Source organism: Molothrus ater, chromosome 4 (genome assembly GCF_012460135.2).
Source record: "Molothrus ater isolate BHLD 08-10-18 breed brown headed cowbird chromosome 4, BPBGC_Mater_1.1, whole genome shotgun sequence".
Taxonomy (NCBI): Eukaryota; Metazoa; Chordata; class Aves; order Passeriformes; family Icteridae; genus Molothrus; species Molothrus ater.
In genome coordinates, this window is record NC_050481.2 from 43159417 (window position 1) to 43181897 (window position 22481).

Consider the following 22481-nt stretch of genomic DNA (forward strand, 5'->3'; position numbering starts at 1 on the left):
TAAACTATTGTGATTGTTTTGCATTTAAGACACAAAAGTGGATTTTTTCTTTAAGGATGAAATTTTACCTGTGTTGATGCACAAGTACTACTGAAAGTAAGTTTAATCCTTCTGTAACTCAGAGGGAATTGTAGCTCAGAAGAATGCTGTAATTCAGCATTGGTATGTGACAAATTGTGCAATTCTTATACTCCATAAATGCAAATAGTCAGTTTTAAAGGGTGGGTTGGGCTTTGGAAGTTTATTTAAACAGAAAAAAGCAAGGACATATAAGAGGATTTCTGGACCCTAAATGTGTCCTCATGGTAAATCCTATTTCCTTTATTTCAGAGATTGGCAAATCTTCAGAAATCACAATCAGGTAATAATAAAGTCAAGAGTAAGCAACAAGACCGAAGCAAACAGTTTGGACTGTATACCTCCAACAACAGCTTAGCTAACACTCCCCAGGAGTATAGCAGTGATCTGAAATCATTCCCATCCCGGAGCCCTTCTCAAGGGGATGAAGATTCCGCCCTGATTTTGACACAGGATAACCTGAAAAGCTCTGATCCTGACCTCTCAGCCAACAGTGACCAGGAGTCTGGTGTGGAGGACTTAAGCTGCAGGTCCCCAAGTGGGGGTGGCTGCGTGCCTAGTGAAGACAGTGGCAAGGACTCTGATGAAGCTGTATTTCTGGCAGGCTGAAATACCTGCATGGCAGCAAGGATCCAGATAATGTAGAGTCTTACACAGTCTGGAATGACATCTTTTCATCAGATGAAGAATGGAAGTGGTCTGTGGCCTAAAGAAATAATCCAAAGAAAGGGAACTGTGCAATTGTGTAAGTTAAGATCTGAGCAGAACAAGTTATTACTAATTTTAAGACATTATACTAAAGAAAGGTAATGCTGTTATATTTCATTAAGCTAATATGGTGGTTGTTTTATCAATGCTGTACATAATTATTCCTTACTTTGTACATTTCCAGTTATTTATTGGACAGGATAATAGTTCTTTTCCTAAGATGTGAAATTCCAAAGTACTCTTACAGAAGGCTGAAGATGCATTACTGTTAGCCTCACTGGTGAAGCAGTTAAAACTTATTTTTGTAGAGCTCATTTACCTTCAGACATATGTATTTTCTCTGCTTTTTTCTTCACAAGAAGTTAGAACAATTATTTTGCATATTCTCCTACTAATATCCTTTACAGCAAAGTAAAACTAACAAATGGACACCCTGGCTCAGGGGACAAGGATTTCTTTGATTCTTAAAAAAAAATCCATTAATAAGCAGTTGCTGCTGCTGCATCTGAATGCATCCAATTTCTACTCAATTCTCAACCACTGTTGAAAGTTCAGTAGATTCTGTGACCACAACATCAAGGCTCACACAGCCTTTGTGCTAAAACACCCCTTTGTAAAAAAAGCTGCACCAGGCAGTTTGCTCTTGCCTCTTTATGTTTTGTTATCAAGTTTGTTTATATCTTACCCGTGTTCCAAACCACCTACACAAGATATAAAGGTAAAATTTTAAAGGTGATAAAATCCCTGATTCTTCAGCCTGTTTTCCTACTTGAAAATGTTTTGAGTGGAAGTGAGGTACATACACAGAGTAGACAGAATAGGGAATATCAAATCACTTACAGAAATCACTTATGAAAACATCATTCTGAATCAGTAAGTAAATGAAAGCTATGCCCAAAAATTGAACTGTTACAGAGAATATTTCTTCCAAATTTTGTTATTCAAAATAAACTAACCATAACCAGCTGGTGTTTCTTATCCTCACACAAAATTTCCCTTTAGTATTTGCCAACCTGAACAGAGCATGGCAATACTAATTTAAGAAAAGGACTGATTCACTATTTATCCGAAAGTTTAATCTCATTTAAGAATTCAGATATTTTTAAGAATAGGAGTAATATTTTTCATAATCAACAGTTCAGAAGTAAACAACTGAAAAATCTTCAAAATTTGGAATGTCTTGAAACTCACTAAAAAGGTGGCCGGCCATATTAGGCTGCAACTTGATTTCAAGTTTGTTGTTTTTTAAAATTTTATTTAAAGCCAGCAGTTAAAAATATCATTCATATGGCTGCTTTTACATGCTTGAAGACAGTGCAGAATTGAACTCTAGTAGAGCAAAGTGGTAGTAATGTAAGTTTACTTAGATTGCATTTCACACACTCCTTCAAGTACAGACCTACAGAAAGAATAGTATTATATAAATATACCTCAATTTAGAATAATTAGATTTTAATTATTCAGTCTGCTTTTCTGGAATGGCTTTTCATTCTGTTCTGTGAACATGTTATTAAAAGTGAATAGGTAAACTTCAGTATTATTACTATCCTCTAAAGGGACCTGCTGTCTTTGAACAAATAATTCTTAACAGCAAGGTTTATCTTTATATTGGAAAGGTGAGATCCTCAATTTGATAAATCACAATGGCTCAATTCAAATAAAAACAACAATAAATGATATTCTGTTGAGAATCTAGCTTTCTGGTTTTTAATCTTTATGAATTTTTAATAAATTAAAGCCCTGATTTTAACTGCACTTTTAAAAGTGTTTTGTATTTTGAACATAGCCTGTAAACTTAATGGCATTAAAGGAAACTTTGAATGGGTTTTCTCAAACTAAAGAAACATGCTGCAAAGTCAGCAATGAAAACAAAACACACAAATATTCTGCCAAAAAATCAGTCTGAAAATTGGCAATGTTATTGTACATATTTAAAATGTAAAATGGTATATGAAGACGTGTTCAACTAGACATGTACAGAAATAAATGCAGAAGAGGAAGACATGCAAATTCAAAGCACTGTCTTTGTGTTGCTTATGCAACGCCTTGTAACTAGCTTTACAACTAAAATATTAACATACTAATATTTTCTTTATTAAGCCTTCACTTAGCAGCCCTCTGTGATGTGTGTTTTAGTCCTTAGAGTTTTGCATTAACTATTACTGCTTACATTGTACTGTATGTATTTGTGGCATTATCAGGCTAATGAGAAACACCTTCAAATAAACACTTAGGTGTTATGAAATGTTATTTCACACCAGAGACTGAAACAAAGGATTGCTTTCCTGATTTTTGTAATAGAGTTCTTCATTTACTCAAGAGTCACTTTGTCATTGACATCAAGGGATTCTTGTATCTCCCCTACTCTGATACTTGAATCCAGTAGGTGCAGTTTTGGAGGAATCTACAACTGATAACTAAACAAACTGAGACTCTCATAAATTGTGTTAATTATATGGGAACGTGTTATACTCCTGTATTTCTATTTTTTTAGGAAATGAGAAAAAAAAAAGATAAAAGACTTCTCTATTAACTACATTGTTTTCTTGTAGCCTTGCTGCAAATCTTTGCAAATTTGGCCCATTTGCAGTAAGTCCACCATACTGTGAAATAGGACACAGATGAACTAAACTGCTGAAGTCCTCACAAGGTTCAGGCTGCTCTTTAGCATCAAAATGTGCCTCTAAGGGACACTGAAGGCAATGGGATCAAACAGCTGAAGCCTCCTTTACAGAAGGAAAACTATTTGCCAGCTGCTTTTATTGGTAACTCTATACAAGAAACAAATGTGGTTAACTGGTAATGGATTCTAAAAAGCTGACAAATTAATTAGTTGGAGGGCACAACAACACGGCATCAATAAAAATAAAAAGGGAGAAACAGAAAGTAAAAGGAGGAAGGCAGGGAAGGAAAGCTCTTTGTAAAATCAGCAAGGCAGGCAACCACGTTCTTTGAAGACAGAGGCAAGCCAGGGCATGGGTTCACAGCAAGAAAGATATTTAATGACACAAACCAACAATAAAACCACAGCAATAAAATGGGATAGCCTTTGCAATGAAGGTAAGAATGCCATCACTGTTGACCAGCTAAGTTAATGCTTTTCTGTGGACACTGCCCTGAACTGCGTACAAGAGTTCTCAAGTAGATCACAAACACAGCCAAGGCCAGGGGCTGCTTCTGGGTGCAGAGACAGGTGAACACCACAGTGACTGAAAAATCCTCCAAGAACAGGTAAGTTGCTGACAATTCATTTGGGAAGGGAGGAACATGTACTGGATGAGTTTGAAGTAGGTCAGCTTATGACAATACTAAGACACACAAAAAATATGCCAAAGATCTAGAGCCAAGTGTGCTGCAAACCCTGAATTCAGAGAGGTGCCAGAGTGTGGGCATAAGAAGATAAAATAAACATTCAAATTTACTTATATTATTTAAATTGCCGGTAGAGCAACTGAAACAGCAAAACCAATAATGTTAAATGTTAAAATAAAATGTACTAGTCTTTTAATATAAATCATTCTGTAAAGAAGCTAATGAAGCCTTACAGGTCCACCAGAAAAACAACTGAATTCAAGCAAGGACTAAGTCTGTTGCTAAGGTTATTCAGATAAATTTATTCTGTTTCTGAAGACTAAAGAACACAGTTCTTTATATTGAGGTATTCCCTTGTAATTGAAATATAGGCTCTCTTTATAGCTTATTACTGCATAGAAATGTGATATCTACAGGTATCTGACCAAAACAAGGCATTTTCAAAACCCAGAGATGCAATACAGGTTTTTAAAGCCCATTTTAGTGAAGGTAGCTCCAAGAATTACTGCTGTTTAAATGGCTGAACAGGAAAAGCTCAAACCACTGCACACGAAAAGTTTGTCCTTGAGTATTGTACTGCATCCACTTCCAACACAATTCTATATCCACTCAAAAAAGTCCTGCAATGCCCAACTGTATCTGTAAGTTATACGCCTACAAGACATATTAAAATCCTAAAGCCTTTATTTGTAAGTTTAGCACATTGCAGTATTTACTGTTCAGAATAGTTAAGGCTGTGATACTCGACTTTGTTGCCAGAGTTTTACCTGCAGGTCTATTAAATCTCTATTTTATAAATATTTATTCTAGTATTTGAAGGGAGTAGTTAGAACTTGGACATGTATAAAATTTCTAACTTCCACATTTGGTCCAGCTCCTAAGTGGCAAAGCTGCTGGAGTATGTAAAGAACAAACAGAGAACAAACAGAATTATAGTTCATACTGCTTAGAACTGACTTACCAGTCTCTTGTTTGCAGTGGTGGCTGGCATAGTGCCTCAGCAAGTTCAGATGACACCAAGCTGGGAGGAGCAGCCAATACCCCAGAGTGCTGACAGCCCTTCAGAAGGATCTCATTGGAGTGGAGGGTTAGGAAGAGAGGAACCTTCTGAAATTCAACAAAAGCAAATGCAGGGCCCTGCACCTGAGGAAGTTCTGGGTTCCTCAGAACAAGGAAGGCATGGAGCTCCTGGAGCCATTCCAGCAGAGGGCAACAAAGATAAGTGGATCACATCACTTAAAAGGCTGACGGAACTGGGCCTGTTTAGGCTGGTGAAGACTGAGACTGGACCCCATCAATGCCTGTAAGTATCTGAAGGAAGGGTGTCAAGAGGGTGGAGCCAGGCTTTTCTTTGTGGTGCTGAACAATACCACAAGAGGCAAAGGGCAGAAACTGATACCCAGGAAGTTCCACCCAATTATGAGGAAGTTTTTTACTGTGTGGGTGACTGAGCACTGGAACAGTTGTCCAGAGAGACCATGGAGTCACCTGCACTGGAGATATTCAAGAACTGTCGGGGCACAATCCTGTCCCATGTACTCTAGGATGACTCTGCTTCAGCAGGGTGGTTTGACCAAATGACTCAGTGTGGACCTTTCCAACCTGACCCATACTATGATTTAGTAGTAAGATCAGGTATTAAAATTAGGCAAACCCCAGACTCAATCAGCAGTTACAACAAAGAATGTACACTCCCCCCTGCAAACAACTGCAACATCAGAGCTGAGCCATCTTCTTACTCTTGAATTTCTTGTTCGTTGAGTTGGCTTTCCCACTGGGAGAACATCTGAGCATGACATTGTGCAAGGCTCTCAAGAAACAAGTCATTGTACATAGCCTTTTATTCCAGATTGCTTAAAAGCTCTCTTGACATATTTCAAAAACCATTAGAATATGTATCTAACAGCACCTGCCATTCTCTTACACTTTATGGGAAACTGGACTTACACCTACAGTTCATATTTTGGCAAAAATTGAGGTAAAGAATGTGTTTAACAGTGGGCTACCAGCATGCTACCAGCTACCATCCCTAACTCTGACAGACTGTTATTATCAGTGTTCTACCTCGTCTTCTGGTGAAAGTAGACCAGGGAAGGCACAACCAATGTAGGACTAAAACAAAAGAAAAACAAAACAACAATAACAAAAAAATCCTCAAAAACCACCCCAACCAGCGTCAGGTAGGCCCTTAAAGACCATAAACAGGCTGGACATTCTTGGATGTGACAGCATTCCTGCAGCTAATCCAGTATACATCATCATTGAATACAGAGACTTCTGTGCCTCTTTTCTAGAGGATGGGTTTGTGACTGCAGAAGGGGCTAACAAAAGGAAAAATATCCAAAGACTAGTAACAATGACATCAGAGAATAGAAATGGAGAAAAAAGAACTTAACTTTGAAATCCCTGAACAACAAACACTGAACTTGCATTACAGAGTGACATTTTCTTGTAGATTCTACTCCACTACCATCAGAAAGACTCCATGGAGAAGTTCCCAAGTTGAAAATTTGCTCACTAAAGTAACATAAGAGGAAAAGCTGAAGATTTCAGAACTTGTACTAGCAAATCCTGTTATGAAACGTATAAAGAAGATACTAGCCCAATACAGCAAGAACACCAGATGTCTGGTCATCCATGCCATTCTCTGTTCACAAGAAACAACAAAAAAAAACCAGCTCTGCAAAGGATTGTGTGTAGTCTTGAGAGTTAACTAGATTGTCAGAAACAGATCAGAAACAACTCAGCAGAAAATTAGATGGGATTTTGGGATTTTGCCAAGAAGGTTACAGTGATGACTTACACATAACTCTTCAGAGCTGCAGAAATCACACTACTCATAGACACAAGTTCAGAACCACTTAGATGTTTACATCATCTAAGGCTTTAGTTAGCACATTAGCAGGAGTGCTATGTCAATGTACAGGCAGCACATTTTTTTTAATAAGAACCTCTAAAATTATTGCTTAAGCATTCCATTTATAAAGTGCTGATTTTTTTTCAGACACTGAAGTATGTTTGATTTGGACCACAGATCTATTTTCTTGGGACATCTAATCTCAGAATTTGGATCAGCTTTAAAATATGTCCTATAAAATACCAGTGAATAGTTTACTCACCCTGAGAAGGAACAGCTTAGGACAATCACAAAAGTGTAACAAACAGCAGAGCTGAGACTGAAGACCCACTAGCCTGTGGAACAGACTTTTTGCACTTATATGATTTTCCTTCATTCAGAAGAAATATCACAGTTTGCTGGCAGAATATCAAGTTTAGGACTGAAGATCAGTGATATAGAAAAGCACATGCTTGGACTGTGGTCTCAGATTTGAACCTGCCATGTTCTGTGATCCTATCTAGGTAACACACAGGTAGAGTCTTGGCTAAGAGGTTTATCTCCAGACTGCTTCCTGACAAGAAAGAAGCAGGATTTCTGATACATTACTTAATCGCACTTTATCCTACTTACAACTCTCAAAACTGTAGCATTCCTTCTACTCCTCCTCCTTGACTGTCTCCATGAAAACCTGATGCATTGAGAAGGTTAAGAAAAAGAATGTGTCTTCTTGCAATTGCAAGAGAGATAATACATGCATATTTAGGAGCTGTATTTTTCTCCTACAGAGCACTGCATTCGGTCCTACCCATTCTCACCAGATGTACCCCATCCCCAGACTGTCAGCTTACCAGAGGAAAGATTCATTGATTAAAGCACAGAATTGAGTTTCACTTCCGAATCCAATCACTTGCCTTACCATATGAGAACTACAACCAAATTAGCTTCTTTGTTTCTTAACATTAGAAAAAAAAATAACTGTTTTCCAAAGAACTTCAGAACTAGTTTTTGCAAAGCGTTTCTGAATTCCTCACGTGATGAACTTATTTATATTGCATAAAACAGAAACAGGAAGGTGACCTGCTTATTATTACTTATGAACAAAAAAAAAAGAAAATGAACTTGTTAGATGAAAATTGTGTTTAATTAGTGGTAGGTACCAAACCACTCTTGAAATCAGTGCATCAGTGCTACTAAGCAACATACCAAATCTATGCAGATATCATTTATTCTATTTTGATTCCAGTATAATTTTTTTCCAACACATCCTTTGCTTAATCCCCAATCTACTCATCCAAAACACAATACAACCTATACCTAGTTTTCTATTATTACTTAGAAGTAAAAAAACTTTAATATTTTGGCTTCAAGAAAAGACAGCTTGTGAATCCAGTGGCAATCTCCATCAAGAATTTTTTTAGTTTCCAGAGTCCTATCACTTAAAGTCTTCCACAGATTAAGCCAAATCTATGGTTAAAATTGAAAATACAAAAGATATGAATTATGTTTTTATAAAAATGTAAAAAGCTAGTCAAAATTACATGTTTAGATATTTAATCTCTGAACAATGGAGTATAGCAGCAGGGAACTTAAATATTATAACTATCAACAATAAATACAAGAAATTAATGCAAAGATTGCAATAGAAGGATTCTTGAGTACAATGAGAATATAAAGAGACATTCTAATTTGTACAAAAACCATCCCAACTCTGTATACAATCTCTTCTATAAATACAACCAGATAAGATGAAATGCTTATTTGCAAATAATAGTTATTAAAAAGTGTGCTTTATTGGGGTTTTCACTCGTTCTCTTGGCAGGTGTAGTTTGCAGGAAGTCTGTAAAGACAAATTTCCAAAATTAGATATTTTAATTTCGCCAGAAGTTATATTTTAAATACAAGTAACAACAGATGCAGAACATACTTGATTTCCACAGGAAGTGTTATTAGAACAATAAACACCGTAACAAATCCATTAGCAGTTACCAGGTGTGTAACAATAAGGTAAATTGTTTAACAAACCAAGTTTACCTATAGTGGAGCATGAAACTGGCTGTGCATTGCTATTGCCTGTTGAAGTTTTTCCTCTTTGGCTCGTCTGCAGTGGCAGAGCTATGAAACAAGACATACAAGACTGAATTCTAAAAGCAGTTTTTTATAATGCATACTGCAGTTTCTCCTTAATGATTTAGCTATTTTACAGGCTCTTTAAAGAAAGAAAACCCTGCCTAACCTACCTCCCTTCCAAGCTTGGGGCTGAACAAAGGTCTATACAGATAACATTATTCTATCCAAAATTGTTTGTAAGAGGATTGTTTCCAATGTTACAAAATGCATTTATTGGGCACCTTTAAAGAAAGGTACACTACTTGGTAAGTTACTTTTGTCACAGCACGACAAGAATGGTGATTTTTGAACCCCAGTTACTTATTTGATGATAGCCATCAACAAAATTTGTTTAAGAAGTTTAATAAACTAAACATTAAGGTTGTTTAATGCAACATGTCAGTTTATGTCAACCTTCCAAATATGAAATTGACCATGTGGCTATCTTCCCCAATATCTATACAAGATACAGAAGAAATTGGCACAAAAATATCTGCAACACTACATGAATATGGTCTAATGCAGAAGATCTTTGCACTCCCATCTTAGAAGTATGTGCCTTTGGAATGCAGATTATAGTCTAAATAAACTGAAGCCATTTAAGGATTTTTTTCCCTTCTGTCAAAGCTCACTAAAGCACTGTTCTGTATCACAGGACTGCTCAAACCCTTAAAAAAAGAAGTCCTAAATTTATTCAGTGGGTGTTGTACATGTCTTGGGTTAGAAGTACTTGTATATTACATACCGTTCTCTTTTCCATGAAACTACTAAGAAAGTCATCTATCTCTGTTTTGCCTTCCAAAAAGTCTTCTGCAATAGTATCAGACTCCTCTTCAGCTTCATGAGCAGCTACTTTAAGTCTGGCCTGCAGAGCACTTGGACTGCAACTCTAAGAAAATAAAAAGTCCCATGTAATACTAACCTGTCTGTGAAAACTCACATTTCCAAGAAGATAAATGACTATACAAATATGGAATATGTGGACAGAGCACTATTATTACATAAAAGCCTAAGTAACCAGATGAAGTTCCATCTCCAAGTTACAGAGATGGAACTCTAGCTTGTTAAACTAGAAAGGTTTCAATGTGAGAAAAGTGTTGCTAATTTAGGTCTTGATACACAATCATTCACACAAATGAATAAAGTTTTTCAACTTTTACCCTACAGTGTAGAAAGCATCCAGCTTGGAAATCTGACAAGTTCTCAAGTGCATGATTTCTGAGTAGAACTAACATTTCAAGTGTCTTCAATAAATAGGGTCTACTTTTGAAAATCAGTTGTGAACCTGAGAAGTATAAAAAGGTAAAAAGGTAAAAAAGAACTTACTGTTCAGTTTTTAAATACCCTTGAAATGATTGTGGAGAAGACAGGAAAGCAAAAAGCACCTACTCAAGAAGTAGATAGACTGCTAATCTAAACCAGTATACTCATTTTTCTGTTCTTATAAACCTAAAACCTTACTTCTGTTTATTGCATACAATCTCATTATTTTTTCTTGAATATATCTGGGCAGGTAAACAGGACATGATTCACATCCAGTAGGAGTCTGAAGAGAGCCAGAATGGCAAAATTAAGGCATTTATAAATTTTAGATGCTTGGCCTAACCTTCATCTACCCTATGAAAAATCTTTTACTTATGTACTTTAAAATCTTAATGTAATCAAAAATTTCCTGTTAAATTGATCTTGTACAAAATACAGAGAGTTTGCTCTAATAAAAGAGAACTAAAATTCACTCAATACAAATAAAAATACTTGTTTGGAAATTTGAAGGAAAGAGAGCAGGAGATACCTGTGCACAGCAAACATCACTACATGAAGATATAGGGAAAAAAAGCAGAAAAATTCAACTGCTACTCCTCAACTCTCAGCTTCCTATCCATCATTAAATCGAATCAGCAAATCTAATTTAGAAAAAAGAAAAGGGACTACAGCAGTGCAATATTATGTCCTGTTCTTAAGTGGTTTCTTGCAAAAATAAGTGGTTTATCCACGTCAACTACCTCTGCCCACTTTAAGGTCAAAGGAGGCATTAGGAGTCAGACTCTTCTGATTTTCAAGCGAGGAAACCTCTAATATTTAGACCACCTATGAAATAATTTGGTTTGCCATCATGCAAATTTTGGTTGTGTGGTGGCTTTTTTTTTTTTTTTTTTGTTTTGTTTTTTTTGTTTTCTTTTCTTTTCTTTTTTTGGGGGCATTCAGAAATTCAGGTACTATGCATGCTAAACTGATGGACTGTTGCATTCTCAGGTGACAAGTCTTGCAAATTATGAAGATTTTAGTGCAGAAAGGGGTTTATCAGAAGTTATATCCTCTAATGAATACCCTGGTAAACATACCAAGAAATTATTTTCCTTCTCCAATACTTTCTGAATTAGTAATTTCTGCCCTGTTTACACTGTAAAACATGCAAGGTTTGACAGCACATAGAGCATATTGCCTGAAGTAAGCATGCCGAGTGAACTGCAGAATTTAAGTTCCTGAAGTTATTGAGCACTTTCATCTGGCACAGTTTTACAAGCTCATTATGTTAAATGAGTACCATTAATTGAACAAGCCTTCTTTAAAAATTATTCTATTGTTAAAACTGGTTTGGACTGGGATTGTACTAAACAGTTCTAGATGTACATCATTCTTTTCTTCCAACTTTGCTCCTATTGAAGCAGTAAAAAATAAAAACCCAATGAGAAAACCCATTATTTTGCTTTTAACTTTTTGGTACATCATTCAATTCTTTTCATATTTGACCAAATACTTAATCTACTTCATATTAAATGAGAGTTTAACCAAAAGAATATTCCTAATGGATAAAGATACAAATCAAAACTTCAGATTTATCGAAGTATTCTTAAAGGATGTCATGTAGGAATTATACCTCACTAAGTTCATGCTGTCTTTGCATCTTTTTTTCAAAGGCTGCTTTCATTTGCGTGAGTTGCTCATACTGCAAGGAAGAAGAAAAGGAACATTATCACCTTGAAAAAATTCCAGATATTACCTACCACTCATATTTCTGAAGATTATTTTATTGTTAACTTACTTTATCCAACACTGTCTGTCTTTTTGCTTCAAGACTAGGCTCCAGCAACAGGTTTTTTTCTGAAAAATAAAATCACCATTACTACTTTTTTTAAAGGATTTAGTTCACAGAACAAAGCCACACATGTTAACATTTTGACAGCTTACTTGCCAGCTCTTCAATGCTTTTCACTAACTCATCTCTATCAGTAATGACTTGCTTCAGCTGTGGAAGAGTCACAAACTGTTCCAGTAACACCTCTTCTTGCTCATTCATACTGGTCAGCTGTGATATACTGTACTCAAACAGAAAGAAAGTACATTTAAATCTGAAAACATCACATGTAAAGTAGTTCATTTCTTCCAGAATTTGAGGCATTTTTTGAGACTTTACAAATACATGACACTTGAGCACAACTTATTTTTCCCCTTTCTCCTGGATTGTGGGTTCTACTATATGCAGCAGTGAATTTAAAAAGCAGCATGTTAAAAAATATCTCCCATTTCAAGCCTTACTTCCCATAAAGCTACTATAGTGGGTTGACTGTGTCGAGCTACCAGATGCCCACTCAGCTGCTCTCTCAGTTCCCCTCCCCAACAGGCTACGGAGGAAAATCTCAGGGGTTGAGATAAAAACAGTGAAGTCACTTACCAGTTACAATCACACACAAAAACACACTCAGAAAAATTTAACTGAATTTATTGTCAATTATAGTAAGAGTTGGATGGTAAGCAAGAAAGACTAAAACATTTTGCTCCATTTTTCCTCAGGCTCAACCTCATTCCTTCATGCCCAACACTACCTCTCCCTGTCTCCCTCTCCTTGGGGCAAAGGGGGAACTGCAAGTGTTGCAGTCAGTCCCTAACAGTTAATCTCTGCTTCTCCTTCCTTCTCACACTTCACCCCTGCTCCACAGACTGCAATCAGTTCCTGGCATGAGTATCCAGTCTGGGTAATACCTGGCTGCAGCTTCCTCGAGGGCATATCCAACATTGGGTCCTTCCTGGACTGCAGTGTGGGTAACTGCTCCAGCATAGTCCTCTCAGCTACAGGGTACATTTTAAAAATACCCATACTACCGCAATCTTTTCCAAAACTTCCACAGGCTGTGGAAAAGTAACTGCTCTGGTACATGGAGCATCTCCTTCTCAGCCTTCTTCCCTGACCTTGGTGTTTGCAGGATTATCACATTTTTCCATTCCTCCCCTCAATCCTCACTGCCTCTGCTCTTTCTAAAATGTTTTCAGAGGCAGTGCCTGCTTCACTAATGGACTCAGGAGTCCTGCAGTGGGTCTGCTGCCAAACTGGCTGCGCCTGGCACAGGGGCAGCTCCTAACCCTTTCTCACAAAGGCCGCTCAAAAAGCCCCCTTTACCAAAACCATGCCACCTACACAGAACAGAACTGTTCAGAACAGCCGCAATACCACTGTCACTCAATTAAAAAACCAACAGAAGAATCATGGAATTTTAATCCAGTCTTCTTGAAAGGACCAGGCTTGATTAGAATGTTTTAACAAATTACACTTCCCTGCAAAAATCTTTATTTGCTGTTATGTAATAAGGATGCTGCCAGAACTTAAGAGCTAAGTCAGCTAAACTAAACAGGTTCTTTGGAAAGTGTCAAAGGAAAAGAAAAAGCGACCCCAGTTGAAAGGACAGAGTTTTCAATTGCTTAACTATGACACCACCAGAAAGATGTGAGATCTGAAGGAGTTTATAGTGAATTTGTAACCTATTCCATCCCACATAACTGATCTAGGAAACTGTCTCATTAGATCTGAGCAAGCTGCTGGGAGCTATAACTAATACAGTTTCTTTGAATAATGACAAACAGATGAAAATATTTGTGTAGTATGTGTATAAAGTATTTAGATGTAGCAGTGATTTGCACTGGGACAGCAGACACATTTACCTCCTGTCTAAGCCAGCCTCCCCTGAACATGCTGAGCTGCTCACAAAGCAGTTCCCCCTTTACCTTGCACTACAGTCCTTTGGCATTTAGGAGAATGTAATTTTTGAACCAGCCTCAAGCTATCACATTTCCTCCTTCAAAAGTTATGCTTATTGAATTACTAGAAATTAAGTCCCTTGTAAGGCCTCAGAAAAAAGCAAAACACTGATAGTAAGAAAAAGTAAAAATAAATACTTCTTTTCCTGGTGTTGAATCAAGTACTGTTCCTGCTGACCAAACCCTAAAAAAGCAGCACATTTGAATATAAAGCAGGGTTATTTTCTGACTACAATACTTTGGTATGTGGCAGTTCCCCTATTATAATTTCTACAAAACCCTTTCAGTGATGTGTACAGACTTCTGACAAAAATCAGATACAGGCCTGTAGTACAGTACAGTGCCTTTCAGTAACTATGGAAAGTTCAGCTACCCTCTGAAAATTTACCTTAGTTCTGAGAGTTCTGGAAAGGTATCAGGAACATCAGGCATCTTGTATGTAAATCCATTCTGGCCAACCTGAGTCAAAATTTAGAAATGCTTAGTAGATTTCTCAAGTGCAGTTTCTTGATATTTAACATGATTAATTGAGAACTGAAGATGAATATTTTCGAGCAACAAGAGAAGCACGAAAAGCAGTAAGAAGCAGTGGCACTAGTATCTGAACAGAAAACAACTCAACCAATGCAACAAAATGCTTGAAGATGTTTGGGGTGACATGTCATACAAGATGAGGAAAATTTTGGAGGAAAATAATTCTGTTTTGCCATGTCCTTCATTTGAAAGCAGCTGAATGACTGAGGAAATACACAGGAATAGTAAAACTCACAGAAGTGAGAACAGAGAAGGAGATTGACATTTTGATCTCTTTCATGTGGTTTTTAGAGCTATAATCTCTCAGAAAAGAAATGTTTTAGACAAGGAAAAAACAGTTGTAGAAAATTTAAATTGCATAAAGTTACAAAAGTGCCTTCCAAGCCTAAGAAAACTTGTTTCTATAGACATGATTTGATTCAAGACTAAACATTTAGATACAAAGTTTTATTAACAATAAAATTCCTTCCAGAGTTCATCAGCAACAAGTATAAACATACAAGATAAAATGCCTCACATAAAGACTTGAGATCGCACATTGCCCTCACCTAAGAGGTTCTGAGCAGGAAAGCAAGCAAGAAAAAAATATCTTCTGTGGTTGGAGATACAGCTACAGCTGCCCTATGGGGGAGTGCAGCTCCAAAACAAAACCCCTATAATCAAAGACCATTAACATAACACTAGTTTCATTGAAACAAAGACAAACTTGTTGCTCTGACTTCAAGTTCTAAAAAATTCTTCATCAAAGCCAGAATGACAGTTTTGCTTCCCTAGCACCAGCAAAACAATGAAGTTCACTGACTCAAGTGCTTCCTTGAGTTTTAAGCAATGCCCTGTGTGCCTCTAAGGGAACTTATACCCAGTGTCTGCCAGCTTAAAGAGCAAAACTCAGCACACTGACCTGCAGCACCGCTTCTGCTGTGGGAACAGGCAGCGGCAGATCAGCAATCAAGCCATAGGAGGGAGCAGCAGGCTTGTCTGTAGTGTAGCTTGAAGAAACTGTTTCAGAAATGGGCATGGGTGCCATTGTTCTGTTTGTTTCTTGAGGTGGATATGGAGGGAGAAATGGAAACCCCTGAGGAGCAAAAGGAGGCATTCCAGCTGGTTTGTTGTAAAGGCTAAAAACAAACAAAACCACAGTCATGAGCAACCAACTGCTTACAGCACATCTCTTGTCTTTTGAATTATAATTACGAGACCACACATAAGACATAAGAATGAATTTTCAAGTGACCATAAACTTTGTATTTTCTGTTCTCAGTTGCTTCTGAAGTAATAACCCTTTCTGTCTAATACTGCAATATAGTCTAGAACTCCATTAATCTACATTCTTGTAGAACAGCCAAATACACACTTACACTCTTAATTATGAGGAAACTACTTCTCAAGAATTTATGACAGCATAATTTTAAATCATTTCCATCCTAAAGTTGTGAGAAAAACATCTGTGTCATACATTAGTTCTTATGTACGGTATAGCATTTAATAGCTTGGGCAACACACAAGTAATTACTTCTCAACAGCAGGAATGATTTTTTTAAAAATTCACAACTGCAGCCACATCTAAACTCAGTATCACCATCAGCCATGAGAACCACAGTTGAACTGACACAATCTGAATTTAACAAAATTCTTTAAATCACCCAATTTCTGCTGCACATGGTGCAAAAGGAACTGCCCTAAGCCTGGGAGATTATGAACAGAATATGAAAAAACACAACTACTCAGATAATGAGATACAGCAAATTCCAGATTTCATCTGGTAATGCAAAAATTTATTTTTCAAGAAAATGGATATAAAGTTACATCAGGCATGTTGATTCAGTAACTCCAATGAAATCTAGTGTCTCTTCTAAAAACAATCAGGTCATCTACCAAGCACATGAAATTGTGCAAGGACAGGGAATCTAATTCTTCCGGTATATCCATTACATTATTCCTGTCTCTGCCCTCCTTATAATTGGTTTAGTCGCTTTTTGAAAAACTAATAGACATTTATTATGTTTTGATAACTTACTATGGAAATGATGTTGAGCTAGGAGCTAGAACTGGAGGATTCTTCCAAAACTCATCCAGTAAACTCTGAATAATTTTTCCAAGATCTGAATGCATTGTAAACTGGGAAAAACACAAAACAAAATCCAAAGAAGAAGAAAAATTATGTCTGGAATCCAAGCGTTCCAAAATGTGCTGAACTTGATTGTTTCTTATACCCACATGACAGTGCTGAAAAGCTATTTCAGACATACTAGCTAATCCAAACTATATATACATAAACTCCAAATAAAGTGATAAAGCAACCCAGAGCTGAACAGAAACTAAAAGTCTTTTGTATATTCCATTATCAGTGGAGAGTCAATGAAGTACCACATTGCTATTGAACAAGCAAAAATCCCCACTTTAGTTACCCAGTTACATTTGTGCAAACAACAGAAGAGGAAAAAAAAATCTGAGGACAAAGGCACTAACTACATTCTAAGAGTCAGAACCTCCATCCACTCAAGAAAAAATAGGACAATCTTGTTGACAAAAAGACCAGCATATTAAAATCCCGAATATTCGAGCTAAAACCTTGACGCCATTCTAATAGGATTAGGCTAGAAAGAGCTATGTTACAAAACTGTCTTAAAGCATCCCTCTCCTTTATTTGGAATACACTGGAATGTAATTGGAAGAGCTGTGCAATTAACAATAACCAAAAAAAATGTGATAGTAATTTTCTCAGCCTTCATAACTTAAAATAGTTTTAGATACATGGAATACTCAAGTCAGAAATGGTATCAGTAAAAGAATAACTAGAATAACTACTGAACACTTCTGAATTTGTTTTCAGGCCCTGAAATACAGTTTGAAAAAGATTAGGATCTATACTAATGTTTTTTACCAGGAGTATTAACAATAATCTAGTGTGAGACGTATTAAAACTGCTATTAACAGTAGATCTGTGTGAAGCTACAAATGATACATACATTACTTATTAATGGACCGGTCACATATACTCCCTGCTTGTCCATTAAATGATGTCTCACAGGTGGGAAAACACTGATGACTGGTTTTTCCTGAGGAAACTGAGGTGGAAGCAAACTGCAAATACAAGAATAATTATTACTACAGCGACACCCCATGATACAGTTTGCATAAGAAGGCTTCTAATGCAAAGAAAAAGTACTATTCATTACATAAACATACTTTTCTATGAGAACTGCTACGGACAAGTACACAATGAATGAAGCATACAAAAGGATTATTCAGTTACAAAATTCAAAGTCCAACAGATTGGAGTACCAGACTTCCACAAAACTGAAGAGAGCATTTACTGGGCAAAATTGTAGTATAACAAAGGAGCAATTATCACAGAATATTCTGAGTTGGAAAGGACCCACAAGGATCACTGAGTCCAGCTCCTAAGTGCATGGCCTATACAGGCACTGAACCTGCAGCCTTGGTGTTATTAGCACATGGTCTGACAAACTAATAGACAACAAAGAAGCTGTAGCATAACAAGAACATTTTCAAATACAAATGCTATTACTACAAATACAATGCAGCGTAGCCTGTAAGAATACGAGGCCAACTCTGCAGGACAAAGTAATATAAAACTTGTGAACAGAATACTATCAACATTTGCCAGAACAGAGTGACCCCCCAAAGTAAATTTACAGCTAATGTTACAATAAATCACTTGAGTTACGATCCAGAAGCTTCAGCAGGGTAAGAGTATGGAGTTACAGCAGACTAAGAAATTACCAATCAAGTTTATTTTCAGTGGCAGAGAATCAAAGTTACCAGAAATCCTCAAGCATTTTGCCCTAGTTACCTTCAACTAAAATCACACAGCTATGTTAGGAACTGAGAACAGTAAAATATGATTTTGCTCTCAGCTGAACATCTGTATCTTGTACGGAGCCAATTCCACCCAGATCACTATAGCCACTAATACAAATCCGGGTTATGGTTCCTGAAATTAATTATGAGCTGGGAGCAGCTTATATTCTATTACCAGTTTGGTTTTTTGGTTTTTTTTTTTTTTGGAACAATTTTAATTTTCAAGATGTGCATAGATGCAGCCCACTCTACTTACATGTTAATGTTAATTGTCAAGTTGTTTACAGTGAATGGCAGTCGATATTCCACATCTTTCTGTATTTCTGCAATGCTGTCAAAGAAAAAATTGTTAGCATCCATTACATGGTCAATATAACAGCTAAAATCTAAAAGAAACAAGCATGACCTCAGACATTTGTATTCAGTTTAGTTTTGAAAAGCCCTGTAAGAACAAAATTGAAAATGCTGGAATATGCAAATAGTCTTCAGCATTCTATATTGAATATTAAGATTAAAGCAAAAAAAAAAAAAGTGGATTTAACATTTAAACCTCATACATGGTCACAAGCAAAGGAACTATAGTAGGAGATATCACACTAGTCATGCTTCTGACAACAATCTCAACTTATCTTTCTCCCATTACTAGCTTAATTTAAGACAACACATCAGTGTTATTTTAATATACTGAATTTTATCTGATTAAACATTTACTTCACCAAGGCATTATATCAGGTTCACATTGCTCTGCAACACTCCCTTCCGATCAATATGGAGAATGTTTATTAGACTAGGCATTCTTCCTTAATAGATTAGCCTAATATTTAACAGTAGTGCACCAAGCTCACTTGCACAAGCTTTCAAGAATTATCTGGAGTAGAGTTCATTCAACAGTGAGACTCAAGATCCAGGCCCTCCTGAAAGCACTGATGAACCTTACAAAATCTAGTAAGGTCAAATTCAAATTTGTTTTTCCTGCAACAAGTAAATTACAGAGGGAAAAATCTTGAAATGAGCTACATTATTAGGAAGTTGATTTCAATACTCAAAGCATTCTACAATTTCCATGCACAGCAAGATTATTTTGAAAGAGAGCATCCCAGAGAATGTGGAGGAGGTGAAGCTCAGAAGCAGAATTTCTAGACAATACGAACATATCTAAGCTGAGAGTAAAAGACAGAGGGGCAGAAAACAAGCTTCCTCTTATAATGAATCAAAACAAACTGTAAAAGCAGACTGATTGCTCTTCCATGTATTTTTCCTGCTTGCACCTGGTTAATAACACTCTTTGTAACCTCCCCTTATAGAGGGGAGGGAACACAGCTCAAATGGCAAATAATGGCAGACGGGTGCTCCCAGAAAACATCTTTTGATCCAACTTCAGAAATGCTCCTCCATCCATTGCCAGGTACACTCCATACAAGTCCTTTTTCAAGAAACTCAGAACACATTACCTGCAAATGTGTGCTAAGAGTGGTATTGGGAGTGCTTTGTGTCCTTCCAAAGCACTACTGGGGCATAGAATTTAAGGCTTCAAAACAAAGTCTTTAAGAGCTTGGGGAACAAATGGGAGTAAGACACTAACTCGACTATGAATCCTGCTTTGGGCAGCCTGATCTTATTCCTCTCATAGACAACTCAGTATTTGCTCCTTCCCTGTGAAATCACATGCTGTTTGAAGAAAATATCAAATATCTTCAGCACAGGACAATTCAAATCAAGGGTTCTGCTGTGTTACACCACACACCACTATCTGCACCTTCTCATTCTTAACTGAAGGATTCTCCCCTGAATCTCTCACTCACATTCCTGCCCTGTAATCATCTGCCACACTTCTCATTAACCTGCTACAAAATCCTTTTGAGGAGGGTATATAACTACACTCCACTCACGTGGAAACTGGGGAGGAAGATGAGGACAGAGACTGAAGAACAAGAAAGCCAGAATCTCCTTGAATGTTCAAACAATTATAACCCTGCTTAGGAAAAACCTTGAACTAATAACCTTAGTTGTTGCTTTCCCAAGTGGGAATGAGTACACTGAAAAAAATGATACATTCTTAACTTTGTCTAGAACAACAAAAACCTCTTTTTTAAATGCAAAGGTTTTATGTCAAGCTCTTAACCTGAGAAGGATTGTGTACAGGAAAGCTAGCTGCTGTACTGAAATTAAGATCACACATACCTGAGCTTTTATGACCTAAGATGACACAAACCAAACTTGACTAAGTTAACTACAGCATACCAAGAACTTTGAGCATTTTGGTGAAGAGCAACAACAGTACTCATAACGGAATGACATTTGGGCAGCTACCATGTCCCTACCCCTCACCTCAATTCCTGGCTACAGCATCCATTCCCTCACTGCCTATGCTTGAGCTGGTGCCTGCACAAACAGTAGCAAACCAGTTCAGCAAGCTGACTGACAAAAACTGATCCCTTTTTTGGGGACTTAATTCAGGATGAGCTCATCTCACTGCCAGATTTTTAAAGAGTGGATATAAACAAAAGGCCAAGTAAGGCCAGGCTAACAAAAACTTTTATGTTAACTAAGCTCCTATATGCCCACAGAACAGCTCCTTAGAAAACTGAACTGTCTCCAAAATATCTCTGAAATTAGCTCTGAACAGACTTATGCTTCAAGCAACAATACTTAGAATACCATCATATTTATGTTTGCTGTGTGATAATTCTAAATATTAGGAAAGCAAACTACCTGCAGTTATTAAACTTGGAAATGCATCTAGTATCTCTTCCACTCCTAGTGTCAGTCTGATGTGACAGGAAGCATTCTCTGTCCTTTTTCTGAATTGTTTTGGAGGCAGCTACCATTTCAGTTCTACAGAAATCCTAGGAAGTTCTATGTCAGTAGAATGCTTACTTCACTGTGACTATAACTTCAAATGTATGAAATGTGGATCTCCTTTTAAAATGTGAGGAGTTTTAAACGACTAGACAAAACAGGGCAGCATACTGCCAAGAAGGAGTATAAATAAGAATAAACTTTTGCTTTAAAACTGTGTATCTTGAACAGGAGTAAACACAACTGGCCTCTTCTCACCATCTAAACAAAACTACTTTTTAAGGAGCAGCCAGTTTTCAGCAGGTAGCACTGCACACCAGGAAAAACAGTTTGTAAAGCCAGTAGGGCTGCTATGCCACTGTGCCACTGCTGGCAGGCCACTGCGCCACACAACTCCTTGGTGCTCTACGTTTTAGTCTCAACTTTTAATCAACTACGCTATGACACGCAGCTCCCAGAGAGGTTTTATCCCAAGACGTCGTCGCGTCACTCCGAGGACATTACACCCCATTAGCAGGCTTTCCGGTCAATGGCAAGTGAAACCGGGCACGGCGACCTGCGCCCGATCACCCGGCCAGGCCCCACCGAAGCCACCGGGGACTCCTCCCCGACAGCCGGTGGGACTTTCAGTTTCCGAATTCTTCCTCCCAGCCCGCCGGGGTCCCACATCGCACTGTCCTCCGGCGGGGACCCCGCGGCACCGCAGTCCCGCCCGGCGGGACCCTTCGGCCCCGGGACAGCGCGGGGCTGGGCCGGCCCGGGCTGCGGCGCCGCCGGCTCGGGAGCCCTGTTTACCCACACGGCCGCGAGGACCCAGCCAGGCCTCACGGGGGGACGGGGGGACGGGGCGCAGCCGGGAGACATAGAGAGACACGACACGCTACCGACACGCTACCGACGCAGCGCGGCCCCACTGCGGCCCCGGGACGGGCGGCACAGCGCGGCCCTCCCGCCCCCGCGCCCGCCGCGGCCACTCACGAGGCGTGCGCGGCGCGCAGGGACTCGACCTGGCGCTGCCGCTGCTGCTGGAGGCCGGTGCGCGCGGGCGGCGCGGCGGAGGCGGGGGCGGCGCCGCCCTTGGCGAGCGGGAACAGCCAGTTCATCGCGCGCGCGGCGGCACCGGAGGGGCGCGAGCGCACCCGCGGCACCGCGCGCACCTCACCGAGCGCCCGCGCGCGCCTGCGCGCGACGGCGGCCCCACCGCCCCTGCCCCGCCCCGGAGCCGCCGGCGGCGGGGCCGCGTCAGCGC

At 38.4% G+C, this 22481-nt stretch overlaps 2 protein-coding genes across 3 annotated transcripts in view; one reads left to right on the forward strand and one right to left on the reverse strand.

The window, feature by feature from the left end:
• Positions 1-2541, forward strand: part of MTMR7 (myotubularin related protein 7) — a 44735-nt gene extending 42194 nt beyond the window's left edge. The window contains exon 14 of the mRNA XM_036382903.2: positions 331-2541. Coding sequence (XP_036238796.1) covers positions 331-687 — 357 coding nt within the window. The 3' untranslated portion in view covers positions 688-2541. The remainder of the gene's footprint in view (positions 1-330) is intronic.
• Positions 2542-8056: 5515 nt separating this feature from the next.
• VPS37A (VPS37A subunit of ESCRT-I) lies at positions 8057-22366 on the reverse strand. 2 transcript variants are annotated; one of them, XM_036382904.2, is made up of 12 exons: positions 22211-22366; positions 18690-18764; positions 17578-17692; positions 16626-16726; positions 15510-15726; positions 14463-14533; positions 12233-12360; positions 12087-12145; positions 11922-11990; positions 9789-9932; positions 8969-9049; positions 8057-8774 (listed from the first exon to the last, which is right to left on the reverse strand). In XM_036382904.2, the coding sequence occupies exons 1-11, from the start codon at positions 22333-22335 to the stop codon at positions 8969-8971; spliced, it is 1185 nt and encodes a 394-aa protein (XP_036238797.1). In that variant the 5' UTR covers positions 22336-22366; the 3' UTR covers positions 8057-8774. The 2 variants fall into 2 exon arrangements, with proteins under 2 accessions (XP_036238797.1, XP_036238798.1); XM_036382905.2 differs by having other exon boundaries at positions 22240-22300.
• Between the last annotated feature and the right edge of the window lie 115 nt (positions 22367-22481).